Here is a 19344-nt window from a genome sequence, read left to right as displayed (position 1 = left end):
TGCTCCCCACCGCCTTTCTCCCTTCGTTCCTTTCCTTCCTTTTCCTTTTCTCCTTACCTCCATCACTCATTTCTTTCTCTTCTTTCTCCTCTTTCTCTCTCCTTTTTTTTTTTTTTTTTTTTTTTTTAACAGGGTCTCACTCTGTTGCCCAGGCTGGAATGCAGTAGTGTGATCAAAGGTCACTGCAGCCTCAATCTCCTGGGCTCAAGCAATCTCCTGCCTCAGTCTTCTGAGCATCAGGGACTACAGATGTGTGGCATCATGCCCAGCTAATTTTTTTATTTTTCTTTTTTGCAGAGACAAAGTCTCACTATGTTGCCCAGACTGGTCTTGAACTCCTGGGCTCAAGTGATCCTCCTGCCTTGGCCTTCCAAAGTACTGGGGTTACAGGCATGAACCACTATGCCTGGCCCAGGACAAATTTCTTTTAAGCAAGTGTCATGAAGTTGTAGTCAACAATTCTGCTCACATTCCTTTGAGAAGAACTTAATCCTGTATCATATCTAGTTGCAAGGAAGGCTAGGAAATTTAACTTTATATTTTATTAGGATTTTATTTTAACAGGATTGGTTCTCACACATGGTAGGGAGGGATCAAACTCTCTTGAGGAACTTTTCTTTTTTTTTAGCTGGAGTCTCGCTCCTTTTCCCAGGCTGGAGTACAGTGACACGATCTCAGCTCACTGCAACCTCCACCTCCCAGACTCAAGTGACCCTACTGCCTTAGCCTCCAGAGTAGCTGGGACTACAGGTGTGTGCCAACACACCAAGATAATTTTTGTATTGTTAGTGGAGGCAGGGTTTCACCATGTTGGCCAGGCTGATCCCGAACTCCTGGCCTCAAGTGATCTGCCTGCTTTGGCCTCCCGAAGTGCTGGGATTACAGGTGTGAGCCACTGTGCTCAGCCTAATATTGACTTTAAATTGTTCATCTGTGTATCTAAGAATAGAGAAAGAACAGATTTGGGAGTGGGGAGGGAATAGTCTGCCACAACTTGCTTATTTGGGAACCTCATCAATTCCTAGATTAATTTCGCTTGTAGTGTTTATCATTTATATTACAATGTGTGTCCTCTGAATGCCTGTGTTGATTACTTTGTCTAAAAAGTGATTTGAATGATCTAGGATTTATACAGGCAAATCAAGAAAATGTGAAATATATCTCTGTGTGTCAACATTCAACTTAGTTCACAAATTAAAACTTAAGTTGATTATTAGAAAAATATTGCAATTTTGAATTATGTTTCTAATTCTGTAAAACTCTAACGTTCTAGTTTCCATATCAATGTCTTGCAAGAGGATTACGTTTTTATTTGGGTCAACAAAGCAAAATTCCTGGAAGAGCCTACTATTTTCAAGGCATAAAGCCAACCTACACAGAAACATGAGGCTCTCAATGGGGTTAGCAACCCAAATTCAGCCTATTAGATTTGCACCTGATTTCCAGTGGCATGGTGGAGCCAAGGTTACTGGAATGCAAATTCACAAAGGTGGGAAGAATTGATATAGTGTAAACATTTAAGCCATGTGAACTATTATTACTGGTATTATTTTAATATTATTTAATACTAGGTTTAAGAATATTAGAAGCAGCAATTTGTGGAGTAAGTAGAACCTATTTCACTAACAGACCTTATTATACACCTTCTGGCTATTGGATTTTGAGAAGAGTCTGGGAAAAATTTACTCCTACATTGCCTCTGTTGATTACAGTCCCTGAAAACTAGTATCAATGGAGGGTCTTCCTGGTTTCCTTACCTCTCTTTCACCCTCTACTCCTCCTTCCCTTTCTCTCTTTTTTTTCATTCATTCCAGTGGTGCCATAGCTCAGGACTGCATCTTCTCTCATTTCTTTTTTTTTTTTTTTTTTTGAGACTGAGTCTGGCTCTGTCGCCCAGGCTGGAGTGCAGTGGCCAGATCTCAGCTCACTGCAAGCTCCGCCTCCCAGGTTTACGCCATTCTCCTGCCTCAGCCTCCGGAGTAGCTGGGACCACAGGCGCCCGCCACCTCGCCCGGCTAGTTTTTTGTATTTTTTAGTAGAGACGGGGTTTCACCGTGTTAGCCAGGATGGTCTCGATCTCCTGACCTTGTGATCCGCCCGTCTCAGCCTCCCAAAGTGCTGGGATTACAGGCTTGAGCCACCGTGCCCGGCTCTCTCATTTCTTTCTAACCACTCTCTTTGCCTCCACTACTAGAATGATATTTCTAATTTGTAAATCTTATTTTGTATATCTCTTGGTTAAATACAGCCTCTCCAGTGAAGGTTCAAAGGGCTCACAGTGCTCTCCACCACCTTGGCTCTGCCTGCCTTTCTAAGGTCACCTCTAGTTACAGTAATACAGTCCAGTGCCGCCTAAGGACATTTCAGTCAATGAGAGACGGCAGATACAATGGTGGTCCTATAAGATTACACAATACTGTATTTTTATTGTACCTTTTCTATGTTTAGATATAGGAATGGTACCATTGTGTTACAGTTGCCTATAATATTCAGTAGAGTAACCTGCTGTACAGAGCTGTAGCCCAGAGCTATACCACATAGCCTAGGTGTGTACAAGGTTATACCATCTAGGTTTCTGCAAGTATACTCTACGATGTTCTCACAACAACTAAATTGCCTAACAACGTATTTCTCAGAATGTATCCCTGTAATGAAGTGACACATGACTATAAAAGCTAATCCTAACTGGACAACTAGCCACAATCAAATACATCCCCATTCTTTGGCCTGTTGCATACACTGACATAATTGTGTTTTCCTGGAGAGGAATGCCCAGCCCCTTACCTGTCTACCTGACTAATGCATATTTCTGTCCCAACACAAATGTCTCTTTTTTAGGCCTTAATGACTGTCTCTGCCTTAATGACCCAGATAAAATGAATCATTCTATCACCACTGCTTGTTTTATATATACATACATACATACATACATATATATATATAGTGTTGGACATAGCGCTTATCACATTACACTATTAGCTAGCTTTATGTCTTATCTCCCCCATTGCATTGAAAGCTTGTTAGAGGCAGGGATAATGTCTCATTTTTTGCTGTATCCCTAGCTCTTAGCACCTTCAATGTGCCTATATTGAGCACACATAATGTAGTAGTTAATTTACATATGTTATCTATCTCCCATTTTCCACATCAGAAATCTAAAGCTTGCAGAGGTTTTGCCTGAAAAAAAAAAAAAAAAAAAGAATACACATGGTAGAAACAACATTAAAACCTAAGTTGAGGCCGGGCGTGGTGGCTCATGCCTATAATCCCAGAACTTTGGGAGGCCAAGGTGGGCAGATCACGAGGTCAGGAGATCGAGACCATCCTGCCCAACATGGTGCAACCCAGTCTCTACTAAAAAATACAAAAATTAGCCAGGCGTGGTGGTTGGTGCCTATAGTCCCAACTACTCAGGAGGCCTACGCAGGAGAATCACTTGAACCCAGTAGGCAGAGGTTGCAGTGAGCCAAGATCGCACCACTGCACTCCAGCCTGAGCAACAAGATCAAAAACTCTGTCTCAAAAAAAAACAAAAAACAAAAAAAAACCCCTAGGTTGGACTCCAAAACCAATACTTTGTTGTCAATGCTATGTTGTTGTTGACTAGATGGAGATATAAAAGGTCACTCTGGAAATGGTGCCAATCTACCATATCAAACTGAGTTAATGCACTACAGACAATGCACACAAAATTCACTGTTACCACCTACTTACAGGGCCTGGACTGCTTAGCATCGGAGATTATTCAGACCATAGCATCTACAGAGCAATGCAATACAGGTTGACACCACTTGTGCATCTCAAAGGTTCTTACCTTTTGACAAAACAGCCTTACAGTCTCACAATAGGTTGATGTCTGGCTTTATAGGTAGTATGTAACCATCTCAAGGTCACACAGTCTAGTACCAGCTAAACTAGGCCCAAAACTTTTTTTTTTGGTTACTTACAAAAAAATTATTATTGTTATTATTGTATTTTTAGTAGAGACGGGGTTTCACCATGTTGGCCAGGCTGGTCTTGATATCCTGACCTGGTGATCCGCCTGCCTCGGCCTCCCAAAGTATTATTTTTTATTTAAACTGAAGCCGCTACATCCCATCAAGTATATTTCTAGATGAAAGTAGTACACCAACTGGAAATGGATGCTCAGTGGAGGAAGCTAGGATTAAATGCCACAGGCTTGCTACAGCCAAGAGCGTATCTGCATCTATGAGGGGCAGACCAGAACAGCAAAGCTAATGCCAAGGCCAGCCACACTACGGCTGCATCAGTCGACTAGTTGTAGAGTGCAAGACCAAAGCAAAAAATGTGATTCAATATAAAATATGAGGTTTCTCTAACCTCCAATTTAACTATGCAAAGTCCTGTTATTAATTAATTAGGTACCTTCACCAAGGACAGTTAAGAAAATCAGACAACTGCCAGGTTGCTTCCTATTACTCTTGACTTCTTACTGGATACTTTTTATCAAGTGAGGTAAGCACACGATTTCCCCTAAGTTATTCAGCAAAATGTCCTATGCTCCTAAACTGACTCAAAGCAAACACATTCTCTTTTCTTTTTTTTTATTTTTCTTTTTATTTTTTTGAGACGGAGTCTCACTCTGTCGCCAGGCTGGAGTGCAGTGGCCTGATCTCGCTCACTGCCACCTCCGCCTGCTGGGTTCAAGCTATTCTCGTGCCTAAGCCTCCCGAGTAGCTGGGATTACAGGCACGCGCCACCACACCCAGCTAATTTTTGTATTTTTGGTAGAGACAGGGTTTCACCATGTTGAGCAGGATGGTCTCGATCTCCTGACCTCATGATCCGCCCACCTCGGCCTCCCAAAATATTGGGATTACAGGTGTGAGCCACCGCGCCCAGCCAGCAATCACATTTTTAAACACAACAAAAAGCGCAGTAGCCTGGTTGTGTGCTTTCCATTTAAAAAGATAGTCCCTCCCTTCAGAGTCGTATTTCCTTGCTCTGCACCAATGGCTATTTTGTTGTTTAAAACAAACACCTAAACGGTGACATTGAAATATCCAGACTACATGGTCTTAAAGAGTCTGGGTTAATGAAATAAGGTGAGTCAGTGAGATGAAAGACTTAATGTTCCAATAATTATCTTTTAAAACCCCCCTTTTAAATGTCAAAACTCTTCAGCTCTTCTCTTAGGGGAGTAGGAAGGGGAGGGGTCTCCTTTAATTTTGTGGAACCTAGGTTTTGTAAGGATATTGACAAATTAGATGCTCGGCAATTAAATTAGAATTTCACCGTATCTCCTGCCTTAAAAGAACAGCTTTATTCTTGAGGGAGCCCACCTAACAATTTTATGTTCAGTCATCTGCAGAGAATAGAGCCACTGTCTTTTTCTTTCCTAACCTAGGGTAGAAGCTTTATTTCACTGCAAGTTCCCTGTGACATTTTGCACTCTCTTGATTTAATGCACCAAAGAGGATCTTTAGCTCTTGGTCTACACCAGTGCAAATAAAGGTTAAATCTCTCACTAACCATCATGAACTAGCCTAATAACTCACGAGAGGCCCTGGAAAAAGAAACCGAGAAAGCAGGTGTGCAGACTTGATTAAAACGTGAAAACCCGCACAACCGCAGGCAAAGGTACTTTATCCTCACGTTTGCCCAGTACCGGCTGCGAGGTCCGCAGGCAGGCGAACTTGTACTGCGCCAAAAGCACGATTCCAAGAGCCGGGCCTAGTAACACAGGGGCTTTTCTTCAGAACGGTGTCCAGACCGGAGCTTGCGCCGAATGTAGGGGCTCCTATTGGCCACGCGCCGTAGGGGAGGAGACGACTGGCGGGGAGGGAGACTGGAGGAGGGGAGAAGGGGGCAAGGCCTTTTCCCTGCCCCCTCCCGGCCCCCTCCACCGGCTGCCGCCGGTGCCTCGTGCGTGGTTACTATGCAAATTGCAGCGATTGCGGAAATAAACAAGGGGGTAGGGAGAGGAGAGAGGGACTGCCGAATCGATTGCAACTTCTGCAAAGTCTCGTACAATCCAAAGCACGCAAGGCAAAACCAGAGAGAATCTGAGAACCAGCCAGCCCGGGTTGGATCGCTTTCAAAAGAGAGCGAGCGAGCGAGAGAGAGACAGTGAGAGAGGGAGAGAGCGCGCCTTGCAATTGCAAAAGCCTTCTGATTTGGAGTTAAAAAAAAAAAAAATTCTCCAAGAAGCCTGCAATTGGCCAACAGCTTTTTAAAAAATCTCTTCCGGGTTTTCAACGGTTCCAAGTTTATTTAGATACTTTTTTTTTAATGCAAAAAAAAAAGGGGACAACAAATGAAGCAATTCGTCTGAGCATTTTAAAGTTTCTCACGTACTCTTTTTACATTGCAATGGTACGTGGTACATCTTAAACTTTCTATTTTGCATTTATATGATATGCGTTTTATAAACAATAATGGTAGAATGATTTTGTTTAATGGCTAAGACTAAAATTTCTCTAGCTCGCATATGCACTTAAGTGATTGCTGGGTAAATGTCTATTGTGATGGTTTTGTTTTAAAGATGTAGCTTTGTTGATGGTGTTTTTGCTATGTGCATCAGAGACCGGGTTTTCTTTTTCTTTTTTTTTTTTTCGGGATTTGAAAAAATTGCTGAGCTTGACAGATTTTTTTTCCTCCTAGCGCTTGCTCGGTTCCAGAAAGGGGTGGGGGGAAATCCTGTACGTGCTCTGTTCTGTAAAAGACGTCTGGCCTCAGCAGTCAACCTAACCCGAAAAGAAATGTCTGGACCCGGAGAATAATTGACGATTTGATCCTCTAATCAATGGGACAACATGGGAGATTGACAAAAGCTTTATCCAATCGTAAGAAAGCTTGGGTGTACAATAGTTCTCAATAGCCAGAGGGGGCGGGGCAGAGGAGATCTGAAGTTCTCTGCAGCTCTGAAGGGGATGGTGTGGTTCAAGCTGTCAAAGCTACAAGCGCTTCCGGATTTAGCAAGTACAATAGGAAAGAGTTTTCGCGTTTAAGAAAAAAAAAAAAAAACTGATCGGGGGAGTTTGCATGAATCGTGTGCCTTCTTCCTTGTCTTTTGGAAAAAGAAACATTCTGCTAGAGAAATAACTTTGCATTAGATATTAACTTTGCATTAGCTATTATTTTTAAACTCAGGGAAGTTGGTAACTTGTGGAATGTGAAGTTCAACTTTAAGAAACGTGTAGCTTAAATCTTGCCTCAATTGTGGGACTGTAGTGAGCTTTGGGAAGTTAACATATTGGGTATTCAGCATTACAAAACTTCTTACTCTGATTATCTTAGAAGCTTTGCCATTTCAAGTACTTTGGAATTAATAAGTAAACCTCTCTTCTTGAACTCTAAACAACAGTTTTAAAGGAGAAAATGTTTCACATGTGGACTAGCAGCTGTCTTACACACTTGAAATGAGGGGAGTGTTTTTTCTTGGCTGTTATTGAATTCTGCTTTTTAAGTATATGGTCAGTAGGAAATAGGACATTAAGACTGGCCAAGTTCACATTTCTTCTTGTTACTACAACAACCCCCATGGAGGGTGTGAGTATGGAAGATCGCTGACTTGCTGTTAGTTGGAGTCTGGCCTCTTGGACAAGTGCTTGATACAAATCCAGTGGAAACCAACTGCAGTAGCTTGTCTTGGAGACAGTAACTGGCAGCCTCTGACTAAAATATCTCCATCTCCTCTCTGAGCAGTGTAGACACCTAATTCTGTTGGGAAGTGAATGGAAAATAATATGGGCTCTTTCCCTTCTTTGGATTAAATTCCCATCGAGCTATTTCCCCAGGCTTTAGGCCTTCCAGTCAAATCTGGCTTGGAAATTTGATGTAAGAATTCACTTGGACACTCACTTCAGCAACATGATTCAATTTAGGATTATATGCACATAAGAAAAATCTGCACAGAAGTGACCAGCAGGTCAAAAACCAGAGAAGAAAAAATGTTGAAAAATGCCAGTTAATAAAGTTAGTGTTGGTAAGAACTACAGAGTTATGGTGGTGTCACTTATGAATCCCAGTTCTATCTTCACTGCTTTGGGTATTAAAATCTAAATCATATTAATAAGATCTCCCTATTAAGTAACCTCCAAAATGAGAGCTATTTGAGATGTACATATAAGTGAAACCTTATTGACGTAATTTATATATCTAAGAGGATTTCACTAAAGCTGGCAAGGTAACGTTTCTGCAAATAAAACACAGTAAATGCAAGGCTGGGCTCTGTGCCAGGAAGAATATGGATAGCAGAGAGCATGACAGGAGCCTCCTTTGCGCAGAGACAATCCCATTTCAAGGCAGCCTCCTACCACTTGCAAAATAAATGATTGGAGTGGTTATTTCCAATAAGGGGTTTATCCTTCCTAACAATGGGGTCATTTATATGATTGCAGTAAACTAGTTTCCATACTTCACCTGCGTTTCCTCCACTGCTCTCTCTACTATCCTTTCTTTCTTCCCTCCTCCATCCCTGCTCTCTCTCAAGTGCCTTAGTATCTTTGTGAACTCTGGACAAGGATTTACTTTTGCAACTTGGGAAGAGGGGACAGGGTTGGAAATGTTTTTTACCCCCAGTCTGCCCTTTGAGGAACATCTGTTTCTTTGTGCGTGTGTTTAAATTTATGCCTGTTGGAGAGAAAGTTACCAGAAGCCTTTCTGTAACTGTAACTCTTCTACTGTATTTTTCTCAGTCTTGTTTCCAAAGGCTGTAGTTGGAACTGTGCTTTGTAGTGTTTCCCCCGCCTCCCCCCCTCCCTCCGCGGGGGAGAGAGCGGGAGCTGGCGGAGATAGGAGAGAAAGCAGGAGCGGATGTGAAGGGCTTTGGTGCTGAACTTGGATCCAGCCCTTGCCTAGAGGGCGCAAACAATCGTCCCATATCCAAAAGTCTTACGAAGGGCGCCAAAAGTTACTTAAGATAATATTGCTAACCGCAGAAAGCTGGAAATCGCGGGCACATCCACTGCTGCACAAAAGAAGTTTTTAAAGTAGAAATATCAGCATTAAATTACTTCCCCCATTTTTTTTTTAAAAAACAGGGCGATGTGCCAGTCCTTTTTTAAAAAAAAAATCTTTTTTTTTTCCTTGAGACTCAAAAGTAAGAATCTTTGCCGTTTTGAAAAGAGGCAGATGTGAAGTCTATCTTTTAATACACCAAAAGAAAGATTTTAATCTGCTCTGGAAGACAGCTTCCCGAGTACACACTCCGAACAATAACTTCTCACTGTGCCTCAGTTCTATCGAGGAAACTTGGAGCGCATTGAAGTTATAGATCCCAGCAAAGGTTCTCGTGGCCAGGGATGTTGTCTCTGTAACACAGCTTGGCTTTTAGGACATTCCTCCCCTACTGAAATCTGAGAGGAACCAAGGAAAAGCAGTGGGTTAAGTTTGGGAAAATGGACTCTCTCATTAAAGGCTGAAATCATTATTTCTCATCACTCCTTAGTAAATAATCTTGAGAGATTTCCAAGGATGTTCAGGAGGGAGGGTGGGGGAGAGAATGGTTCTTGAGCATTCGGGACTTATTTTGGCAATAAAGTAACTAAAGTACAAGCATAAAATAACTTTAGACAGATGCAGAATTATTTCAGAGGTTCTCTTTTGCTCTTTCTCCAGTACAGTATTTCCTGCTCCTTGCTTTAAAAAGAAGTCTGAATGAGAGTGAGTGGCCTTAACACATCACTCACCCTCGCTTGTTAACACATCACTTACCCTCACTTTCCTACAGGAATGTCCTCTCTTTAGAGACTCTGTGGCTATGTCACCTCCACCGAAGGGCAGATTCCCCTGTGTGCCAGTGTCTTTCAACATGATACCCACCTCTTTCCTTTTGGAATTTTGAGAAGGGTTGTCAAATGCAGCATTTTGCAAACCATCATGAGGAAGAGAAGTAAAATAAGGGATGGGGGCTTAGAAGAGGCAGATATTCCCCCCCCCTCCGAGAGAGGAGAGCCTAGAGAGAAAATATGAGGTTAAAAAAAAAAAAAAAAACTGGAAAAGCAGGCTTACTGGCAACTTGCCAAACCCTAAAAACCACCCCCCTTTTCTGCCAAAACAATACTTTAGCAAACCTAAAATAATTGCAGGAAGCTCTTTTCCATTTTAAGAACTATCACCTGGGGGAGGGAAAAAAGGGATTCTTAAAAGGCACCCTTCCAGAGGTGTCCCAGAAACTGGGACGGTAATGACAGCCTATGTCCAGTTCTGGGCACGCGTCTGTGGATCAGAATATCTCCCTTCCCTAAGGGGACATCCCTTTCACAGATTTTTTCCTCCTAAAAAGAAAAAGATGTCACAGCTAAACCACTGTTGTTTCTGAACGTGATAGAACTTTTTCTATGGCGTCTGTGTTCAAACCCACTAGTTTCACAGTCCTGGGAGGGAGAATGCTCATTAATCTCCGCCTTCCTTTCTCCAGACCCCCGCCCCCCAAATCCGGTGAATCTTCTGTGGGCACTGATTCCTCACCACCCCCGCTTCTGAATGCCACAGGACCGAAGCTGCACAAAGTTTGCAGGATTGTGTGCATAATTACCTCTGCCGACGAATCTATTCCCACAGAAAGCTTCGCTGGAGAGATTACAATGCTTTGAGCCTTACCGCATTTCAGTGGGGGAAAAAAAAGTTACCTAGGAGGTCTGATTTTTCCAAAGAAATTTGCATACATGCAAATGTGCCGCCCGGCCTCCTCCTCGGTTCTCTACGTGCCCACGCGGTGGCCCGGGGGGTGCGGGGCAACCTGGCAAAGTTGCCCAAGTCCTCCACCGAGGTCCGCGGAGGTCTGCGGCGGGGGTGGGGGGATGGGGACGAGGAAAAGTAGTTTTGTTTGCTTAAGCACATCCTGTGGCAGCCTATAGCTGCCCGGGAGTACAGACTGTAACTGCTCCTCACTGCGTTACCCAGTAATGCGCTGATCGGGGGAGGGGGGCGGGGGGGCCGGGGAGCGAGCGGGAGAGCGAGCGAGCGAGCGAGGAGCGAGCCACGGAGAGAGCCGGGGAGCGAGCGAGCCAGCCAGCGAGCGCGAGCGGCCGCGGAGGCTCGGGACCCGGCTGGCCGCGCGGCGCCGCAGCCGCCCCCTCCCCCACACCCCCTCCCCCCCGCGGCGGCGGCGCGAGCGGGCGGCGGCTGTGCGGTGCGGTGCAGAGCGAAGGCGGAGGCGGGCGCGCGGGCAGCTCGCGGGCACCCGGCCGGGCCGGCGCGGGAGCGGGAAAGGGTGCGCTATGCCTTTAACGCCCGCGTACAGTAGGCATGTATAGTGGAGTGTAGGGAAACTCTAGGCGGGGTTAAAGTTCAGCTCATGGAGCGGCAATAGCGCTGGCTGGCTGCAGTTGAGCCGAGTTGGAAATGTGAACGCAAGAAGCAGGCTTGATTTTTTTTCTCCCCCCTTCTCTCTCTCTCTCTCTCTTCCTCTCTCCCTCTTTCTCCTCTCTCACCCACACTCACGCACACCTCCAAACCGCACACCCAGACGCACACGCATACCCCAGCGCCCGGCAGTTATGTATTCTCCGCTCTGTCTCACCCAGGTAAGCTGCGGCGTGGATGCGGAGGGCTGGGGGGCCGGGGCGCCGGGGGCACGGCTGGGGCTGGGTTGGGGGGTACCGGGGCCGTCCCGCCGGCCGGGCCCGGGGAGTGCGTCTCGGTGTATGCCTGTGTCTGCGCGTGTTTCTGTGTGTGTGCGCGCGTGTGCCCGCGGGTGGGGGGGGGGATCCCGCTTTAAGAAAGTAACTTTGTTTCCATGCGGGTGCATTCCTCTTGCACGGCCATTTGTGTGGGCACATGGCTAATGGCGCCCTCTTATTAATGCGTTAATTAATATCGGGGCGACGGACTGCGGAACGGCGGTGTTTTCGGACGCCCCGCACGTGTTTCGGCGGGGTTGCAGTCCATGACACGCTAAAATCTGGCTCAGCGTTTCTGCTGCCGGGAGCAGGAATCCCGTAGTTCTGCGGCGCCCGGGAGGGGGCCGCCAACGGAGCCCACCGCACACCCCGCACGCTCGGGCCGGCTGCAGTCCTCGGGTGCGGGGAGACCTCGGGTGCCTGCGCCCAACGGCCCGCTCCCCGGAGCCCGCGCTGCCGCAGCCCCCCACCGCCTCCCCAAACTCTTACTTTTGTTTATTGTTTGTCAGCCTTCGGGGTCCGGCCGCGGGAAGGACGCGGGCTGCCGTCCGGGCCCCGGCCCGGACAGCGCCCCTCCGACGCGGGCAGGCGGCGGCGAGCCCTCGGCGGAGCGGGGCTGCGTGGACGCGCGTTCCCCCGCGCCGGCCGGGTGGAGCCTGCGTCCTCGCCGCGCGCGGGTGGTTCGCCCGCTCTCTCGCAATGAAAGTTTCGGGGCAGAGACAAGCCCACGCTGTACAGGGCGCCGAGCGCCGGAGGCCGCGGGCCGCGGGCCGGGTAGCGCCGGGCAGAGTTGGGCTCCCAGCAGTGAGCCCGAGCGGCGGCCCGGGCCGGACGCGACTCCCCCCGCCGCCACCACCACCACCGCCACCACCGCCACCGCGCGACTCCGGCCGCTCCGCGCGCAGGACTAGGGCAACTTTTCCTCTCCGACTCAACTCAGAGCGTGGGGCTCTCGCGCCCCAACGCCTCTCCTTTCCGTGCCCTCCTGTCCATCCCTCCCTTGTCTACCCACCCCCAGGCAAAATATTGCTGCTTCGAGACTTCAAATCCGGTCCCCTTTGAATATATTATTTGTTTTCCTTGACTAAAAGGCATGAAGTCAAAGTGGTTTTGCGCTATTTTTTTTTTTTTAAGCGTGAGCTTTCATATTGCTTTGGTACATTGCGATCTGACCATTAATCACCTACATGAAGTTATATGCTTCACATAAAATGTTTATTCATCTCTCCCTTAAAAAAAAACTACCACTTTTTGCCTTCATTTAGTGGGAGATAACGGTTTAACCGGAATAGTTTCTGGAAGGCTAAAAAGTATCAGTAGTTTTCGCTCTCTAGATTCTGGATTTATTTCCCACATGACATCCCTTCTTATTGCAATATCTAACAGTAATAATACCGGGTATTTGATCTCGGAAGACTCTTAAACGCATCTTTTATGTTGAAATGGTCTGTTTGGGATTTAGGCCTTGCATTAATAATGGATAGCTGTTACTTTTAGTTATTGTAAAAGTTTTTTTTTTTTTTTTTTTTTCTTCACTAACAAACTTCCAAAGTGCCTATTTTAGTAACTTGTGGAAGTATGGAATGAAACTTTTCCAACCACTTCTGGCAAGGTTCACAATTGCATATGGATAAGATGCAAAGTGTAAGATAATTTGAATGAATTACGGACTATAGTGAAAATGCTGAGATTCGAAGGCTGAAGTTCTAGCTGGCAGAAGTTTGCAACGCACAGAACTTGTAGATAATACCAGCGAGATGCAATAGAGGGAAAGGACCCTAACAGATACATTAGTGTCTTCTCAATTGAGCTCTGAAAAGATAAATTTATATTTGGGAATGGTGCATATATGAGGGCACCTGTATATCCATGCAGGCCCAGAGCACAGTCAGGTATTTAACAAAGTTGGCTTCTCTTGGTTCATGAGCTATTATCACATTAAGAAAGTTTTTTTTTTTTTTTCTTTTTTTTTTTCGGCTTACATATTTAGCAGCGTTGATTGATGCATTCACTAGGCCTTCTTCTGGAAACACCACTAAGAGAAATGCTTATTTAGTGTAACAGTTTGTAAAGAAAATGTACAATAAATAGCGAATGAGGACTCATATTTTATGGGTTCTTCTTTTAAACATTTATTTACAATTTAACTTGCTGGAATAGTTATAATGCTTTAGAGCCAGTTTTAGGGAGAAAAACTTCGGTAGTTTATTGCTCATTAAAAAAAATGCAGTAAGCACAGTGATAAAAGTACTCTAAATGAAATAATAAACTCCATTTAACTTGTAGGCAATTTAAAAAAACTTTACCAAGAAAAACCTAGACATCTTATTTTAATCAAATATGGGCATATAATAACCAAATCAGGTACTGTCCATATAATGATAACCCAGCAGAAATCTGTAGGTGAACCTTTAAAAAAAGTAGTTTCCAGAAATATCAGCATTCAGTGGTTCTTAAACTTGGCTCACTTTCAAACAGATCAATGTTTAAGATGCTGATTCAAAGTAATACCACTTTTGAAACAGGTTTTCAGGTTTGTTTTTATTGGTGGCCTATAACTTTCTCACTGAGTACATATGTAAAATGTTCTTTTTTTTCTCTTGAATGTTATGAAATAGTACGTAGCTTATAGCGATATGTTCAGCAACATGAATTATAAGAGCATACTACTTTTTTTTTTTTTTTAAACTAATCATTTATGCTGTCCCTGGACATTTCCTGCAAGCTAATGATAGTCTTTAGTTTTGATATTCTGGAATATTTTAAATTATGACTTGAGAAAGATACATTAGAAAAAATTAATACTTTAATTGTGCATATGAGTAAAGTTATACAAAATATTGTGGACTTTCACTGGCAGGTTCTTAACCTTTGGGGAGTAATACATTGTAAATACTTTTGATGCAAAATTAGGGACTTAGGTTATTCTTAATGACTAGTTGACATAGTTGTTTAAGGATTTTTATGATGAGATACATGGGCATTTGGTTGGCAGGTAAACAGAATCTTGTTGAACACAAATGCATGCAGTTTGCAGTTTTTTTGAAAAGCATATTGGGAGTATCTTCAAACACTTAAAATGCCATATTAAAGTGTTTATTTTAAATGCTTATTATCATTAATCAAACTTTTAAATAAGATAGCGTTTTGACATAGTTATGAATTGTTTGGAGCTAAGTTATCCTTTGCATTATAAAATGGGGATGAAACTTTAAAATGAAATCCTCCTTTTGATGAAAGCTCACTTTGTAGTTGAAGGTAGAGTCCAGGAGTTTTTTGCATAATACAACGGAGTCTTGGTCCCTAGCATGTCTTGTATATATAAGAAAATCAGTCAATGTGAAGTTCTGTTTCAAACCTAAAATTTATGTATTTTAGAGCATTTCAAGGATGAGCTCAGAATTTAGTCGTGTTTAGATGCTTTGTGGTTTGGCATATACCTTTGCAGATAAACTGTGACTTACCCCCCATGCCTCTCACCTAAAGTGTGAGAATAAGAAATATTCTCAAACATCGGAAATTTAAAAAATGTTAATGGTTTATGGCAAAGAATAATCATTCCTGTATTTTTTTCTATTCTCTCTCTACTTAAAGAATGCACACGTGTTATGAAAGCTGACTACTTCTCTTTTGGATTCTTTTATTGAAAAAGAGCAGTTTTGAAAGCTAAACTTGAAACATAGAGCCTAAAATTTGTGCAGAGAGGGAAAAAATTCAGTTATTGAAGTGATTTATTATGTATTATATTACTATATACTTTTAAAAACTGAGTCATATAGAGTGTTTAAATGATTGATTATAATTTGCTAAATTTTTAAACAACACGATTATTAAATATTTTACCAATTTCACCTTATCAGTTCACATTTGAACATTTAAAAATTTAGTAATTGCGTTAATAATAATATTCTGGACATTACTGCTACTTGTGCCTTGAAAGTATATATTTAGTTAGGTATAACAAACTGAGAAAGAATGCGTTTTATAATATTTGTCCTACACCGTTTAGCAAAAAGTCATCGAATCTCTCTTTGGTTTCTAATCCTCATTTATTTGAAGGTAATCTATGTTTTGGAGAGGGGGGTTATGTGGCAGAGAGAAGTTATGTAACAGTGTGGATTAGTTAATCAAAAGTTAGATGTACTCCGAAAGCTTTGTGGAGGTTACTGTTTAATTTTTTTAAAAATATATTTATATTTCCTAAGAAAATGTCATGTATAAGGATCAAACATTTTAAGCAAAACAGGAAGAAACATTTAAATATTTGAAACTCAATTTTTTTTTCAATTTTAAGAGGCATCTATGAGGGTTTTCCTGGCATCTTGTAAATATTGAAAATACCAGGTTCTGTTTCCCTATGAGAAAAGTCCTGAAATAGTATTTGCAAAAATTAAATAATCTATTTTTTAGGCATGATTATTACTGAAAGCATTTCACAATCATATTAGTAAATTAAATGTATTCATGTACGCTTTTCTTTGTTTTGTTTTTTCTTTTTCTTCTCCCTTTTTGTTTCATTCCCATAGTATTAGCCATTATGTCTTGGGCATAGATCTTTTATTTTAGCCTAATAAATGTCAAATTCATCCCTTCTTTTGTATACGAACCTGCCAAATTTTTCCTGGTTTTTGACTAAAATAAAATATATGTGATTGTAATATTTAAAAGGGGGAATTTAGAGAGTAGCAAAATGAGTAGGAAGTATATCAGAATCTACATGCAATATTTTTAGAGGGAAAGCCTTTGTTTTCATTGATTGTAGAGATGATTTTTGCTCCTAGACTTCCATAAACATTGACTGGCATCTAAATGTTTAGGATTTGCCAATCTGGCGGCCGGGCCCTGGCTGTACTACAAGTGGTGAGGTCAAGGCTGGGACAAAATTAGATATGCCTTCCTTGAAATAGGGTTAAGATTATACATTGTTATAAGCATTTAGATAAACTTCACTTACTATCTAAAGGATGGGGAGCTAGGCCCGACAGTAGCAGCTGGTGTACCCTCGTGAACATAGTAAAACAGTTTTTTAATTTTTAGCAATTTTTTAAATTTCCGATCATAAGAAATGATACTGATAGTTTTCTCTCCCACCTTCCCAGACTTCCCATAGGATCCTATGTATGATTTTGGTAACAGAATGCTCTAATCAAATTTCAAGTGAAATGAGGAATTTCTTTCTTAAGATGACCCGCTGAAGAAAAGTTGTTTTCTTTTGTTTTCATTCTACTTATATTTTTGTTTTTGTTCATTTTCCTAGGATGAATTTCATCCTTTCATCGAAGCACTTCTGCCCCACGTCCGAGCCTTTGCCTACACATGGTTCAACCTGCAGGCCCGAAAACGAAAATACTTCAAAAAACATGAAAAGCGTATGTCAAAAGAAGAAGAGAGAGCCGTGAAGGATGAATTGCTAAGTGAAAAACCAGAGGTCAAGCAGAAGTGGGCATCTCGACTTCTGGCAAAGTTACGGAAAGATATCCGACCCGAATATCGAGAGGATTTTGTTCTTACAGTTACAGGGAAAAAACCTCCATGTTGTGTTCTTTCCAACCCAGACCAGAAAGGCAAGATGCGAAGAATTGACTGCCTCCGCCAGGCAGATAAAGTCTGGAGGTTGGACCTTGTTATGGTGATTTTGTTTAAAGGTATTCCGCTGGAAAGTACTGATGGCGAGCGCCTTGTAAAGTCCCCACAATGCTCTAATCCAGGGCTCTGTGTCCAACCCCATCACATAGGGGTTTCTGTTAAGGAACTCGATTTATATTTGGCATACTTTGTGCATGCAGCAGGTAAGTGCGATGGTGAGAATTCCTTCCACTTTCTTGTGTGTGTTTCTTTCCTGATGGCCTCCGCGTTATGTCGGATCCTTCCTGAGGTCCCCAAGTTGCAGGCCACATGCATACATGAAGCCAGTATGGTTTCAAAGATTGAGAAACCAAAGTCTGAGGTGCCACCTTCATTCAGGTGGGAAAGCATAGCTTTGAGCGAATTCTCACTAAGTTCAGCTCTTTTGGTAAGTAGTGTTTTCAGAGGCGTTGGTAATCAGATATGTGATATGTTTAAATCACATTTTTTGATGAGGGGGTGAGTGAAGCCTCGTGAAAACCCTTTTAATAAAGCGTGTATTTTAACTGGCAAATGATCTAGTTTAAAAGCATTTATTTTGGTATTGAGGCAATATTTTTAGTTGGTTTTCTGCTGGGAGTGTTTTTAACCTACTGAGGCCTCTTGAACCCCTTGCCAATTAAGAAGTTGGAGGTAAGATTACTATCAAATTGCTGATCATTTAGGAAGGAAAAATAATCACATTAATACGCAGACTTAGTAGCTTTGTATTTTGGAATTCTTAGTGTTGTCTCAGATAGCTAAGGGAAACAAACCAGCTCTTTCAGTAATTGATGGAGAGGTTAATATTAAAAATAACCAACCTGTATAGTGCATGAGCACATTGAAAAATTGCAATTGATAATTGATGTAGTGAGTTGCTTTGATTTATTATAAAATTAAAAAAATTTTTTTTCAAGGCCTGTCTTACCTGTGCATGTTTCAGTATTTAGAATAGCACACAGGATGAAACTATTGAGGACTGGATAAAATAATGTGTTTTTACTTTGTTCCTTTCGTCTTTAGACAAAAGGCTCATTGTGCTATGTGAACGCTCAGGTCTTGTGTAACTTGTTGACTTTATATATGTACATATCGGTCTTGCTAGATTACCTTCATGGCAGTTACTTGAGCCAGATGGAAGAAAGTGGGTTGTGGAATCCTACCAGTAGGTTGTTTTGGGGTTCAAATATTTATGGTTTTTTTTTTTTTTTTTTTTTTTTTACAAAGGAGAGATGTTACCTATAAAAACACTGCACTTTTCTTCAAAACATTTTTAGTTCTAAAAATGTTAGTGAGTTTTTAAAGAAGTCATCTGATAGCCTGTTCTCTATTATTTTTCTCAATATATGTTTTAGAAAGAGAACTTTTGTTATCCATCTGCCCTTACATAAGAAACTGGAAAAATTAGCTTTGCAAGCATGTCACATCATCATTTGCATTCTGTTGGCAGGGGATAGATGAGTATTTTACAGGATGTGAGCTGTAAGTGTTTCAAATATTTGGGTTTTTGAAAATGTATACTTAATTATAAGAATTGCCTTTTGCTTTAGCCAATTCTGGGTAGCAAGAATGAAAAGTCAGCACCTCTCAAGTGATCTCTAAACAGGAATAAGTAGCCCTTTTTTAACCCACTCTTAACCCTAGTGTTGTTCATTTGTTTTGTTTACTGAAAAAGCAAAGTTAAAATTTAAAAAAATGTACCTGCATAAAAAAGTACAGCAAAACGCAAAAAAAGTATAGGCGTTACAGGTGCTTTCAAGGAGCACTCTTTAAAATCTTGCTTTTACCTTTTAGATATTTAGAAAAATATAACCTATAAATTATCCTGAATAAATTGACCAGCATCGAAACTTGAAAGTGCCAACAGGTGATGCAGATCATGATGTGTGCTTCCATATAAGATAACATCAAAATGAAATACCTGTGAAGTTTTTGTCGGCGTAAGCAGTGTCCGTTCTAAGTTTTCGACTTACACGTTTCTCTGTATTTAAAGAAATGCAATCTTTTCGCTGTTCCCATTACATGCATTCTTTTTCGTCGTTGGTTTGTTACTGTGTTATTGCTCCCAATCCTTGAACTAACACAGTTGTTGGTTGTTGCCGTGCCTGAAGGGGTTATGTTGGTAAAACGACATTTAGAAGGTTACTTA

The 19344-nt window shown here is 42.2% G+C and overlaps 1 protein-coding gene and 1 long non-coding RNA gene across 15 annotated transcripts in view; one reads left to right on the top strand and one right to left on the bottom strand.

The window, feature by feature from the left end:
* NFIA (nuclear factor I A) overlaps positions 1-19344 on the top strand; it is a 597699-nt gene that overhangs the window by 208406 nt on the left and 369949 nt on the right. For 6 of the 13 annotated variants that reach the window (XM_015140938.3, XM_015140912.3, XM_077955295.1 and 3 more), the window contains exons 1-2: positions 11291-11492; positions 16846-17377. In XM_015140938.3, the coding sequence (XP_014996424.1) occupies positions 11466-11492; positions 16846-17377 (559 nt within the window). In that variant the 5' untranslated portion in view covers positions 11291-11465. Of the gene's footprint in view, positions 1-5904; positions 6337-10468; positions 10736-11290; positions 11493-16845; positions 17378-19344 lie in introns of those variants that run through there. The other 7 variants (XM_077955240.1, XM_077955250.1, XM_077955278.1 and 4 more) reach the window with 6 other exon arrangements.
* On the bottom strand, positions 6213-10747 carry LOC144333136 (uncharacterized). Of its 2 annotated transcripts, XR_013401532.1 has the most exons (3): positions 10596-10747; positions 9787-9919; positions 6780-9320 (listed from the first exon to the last, which is right to left on the bottom strand). It is a non-coding gene; the product is annotated as an uncharacterized LOC144333136 (long non-coding RNA). The 2 variants fall into 2 exon arrangements; XR_013401533.1 differs by lacking the exons at positions 9787-9919; positions 10596-10747 and adding an exon at positions 10502-10549 and having other exon boundaries at positions 6213-9320.

Source organism: Macaca mulatta, chromosome 1 (genome assembly GCF_049350105.2).
Source record: "Macaca mulatta isolate MMU2019108-1 chromosome 1, T2T-MMU8v2.0, whole genome shotgun sequence".
Classification (NCBI taxonomy): Eukaryota; Metazoa; Chordata; class Mammalia; order Primates; family Cercopithecidae; genus Macaca; species Macaca mulatta.
This window is presented reverse-complemented; position numbering and strand designations above follow the sequence as displayed.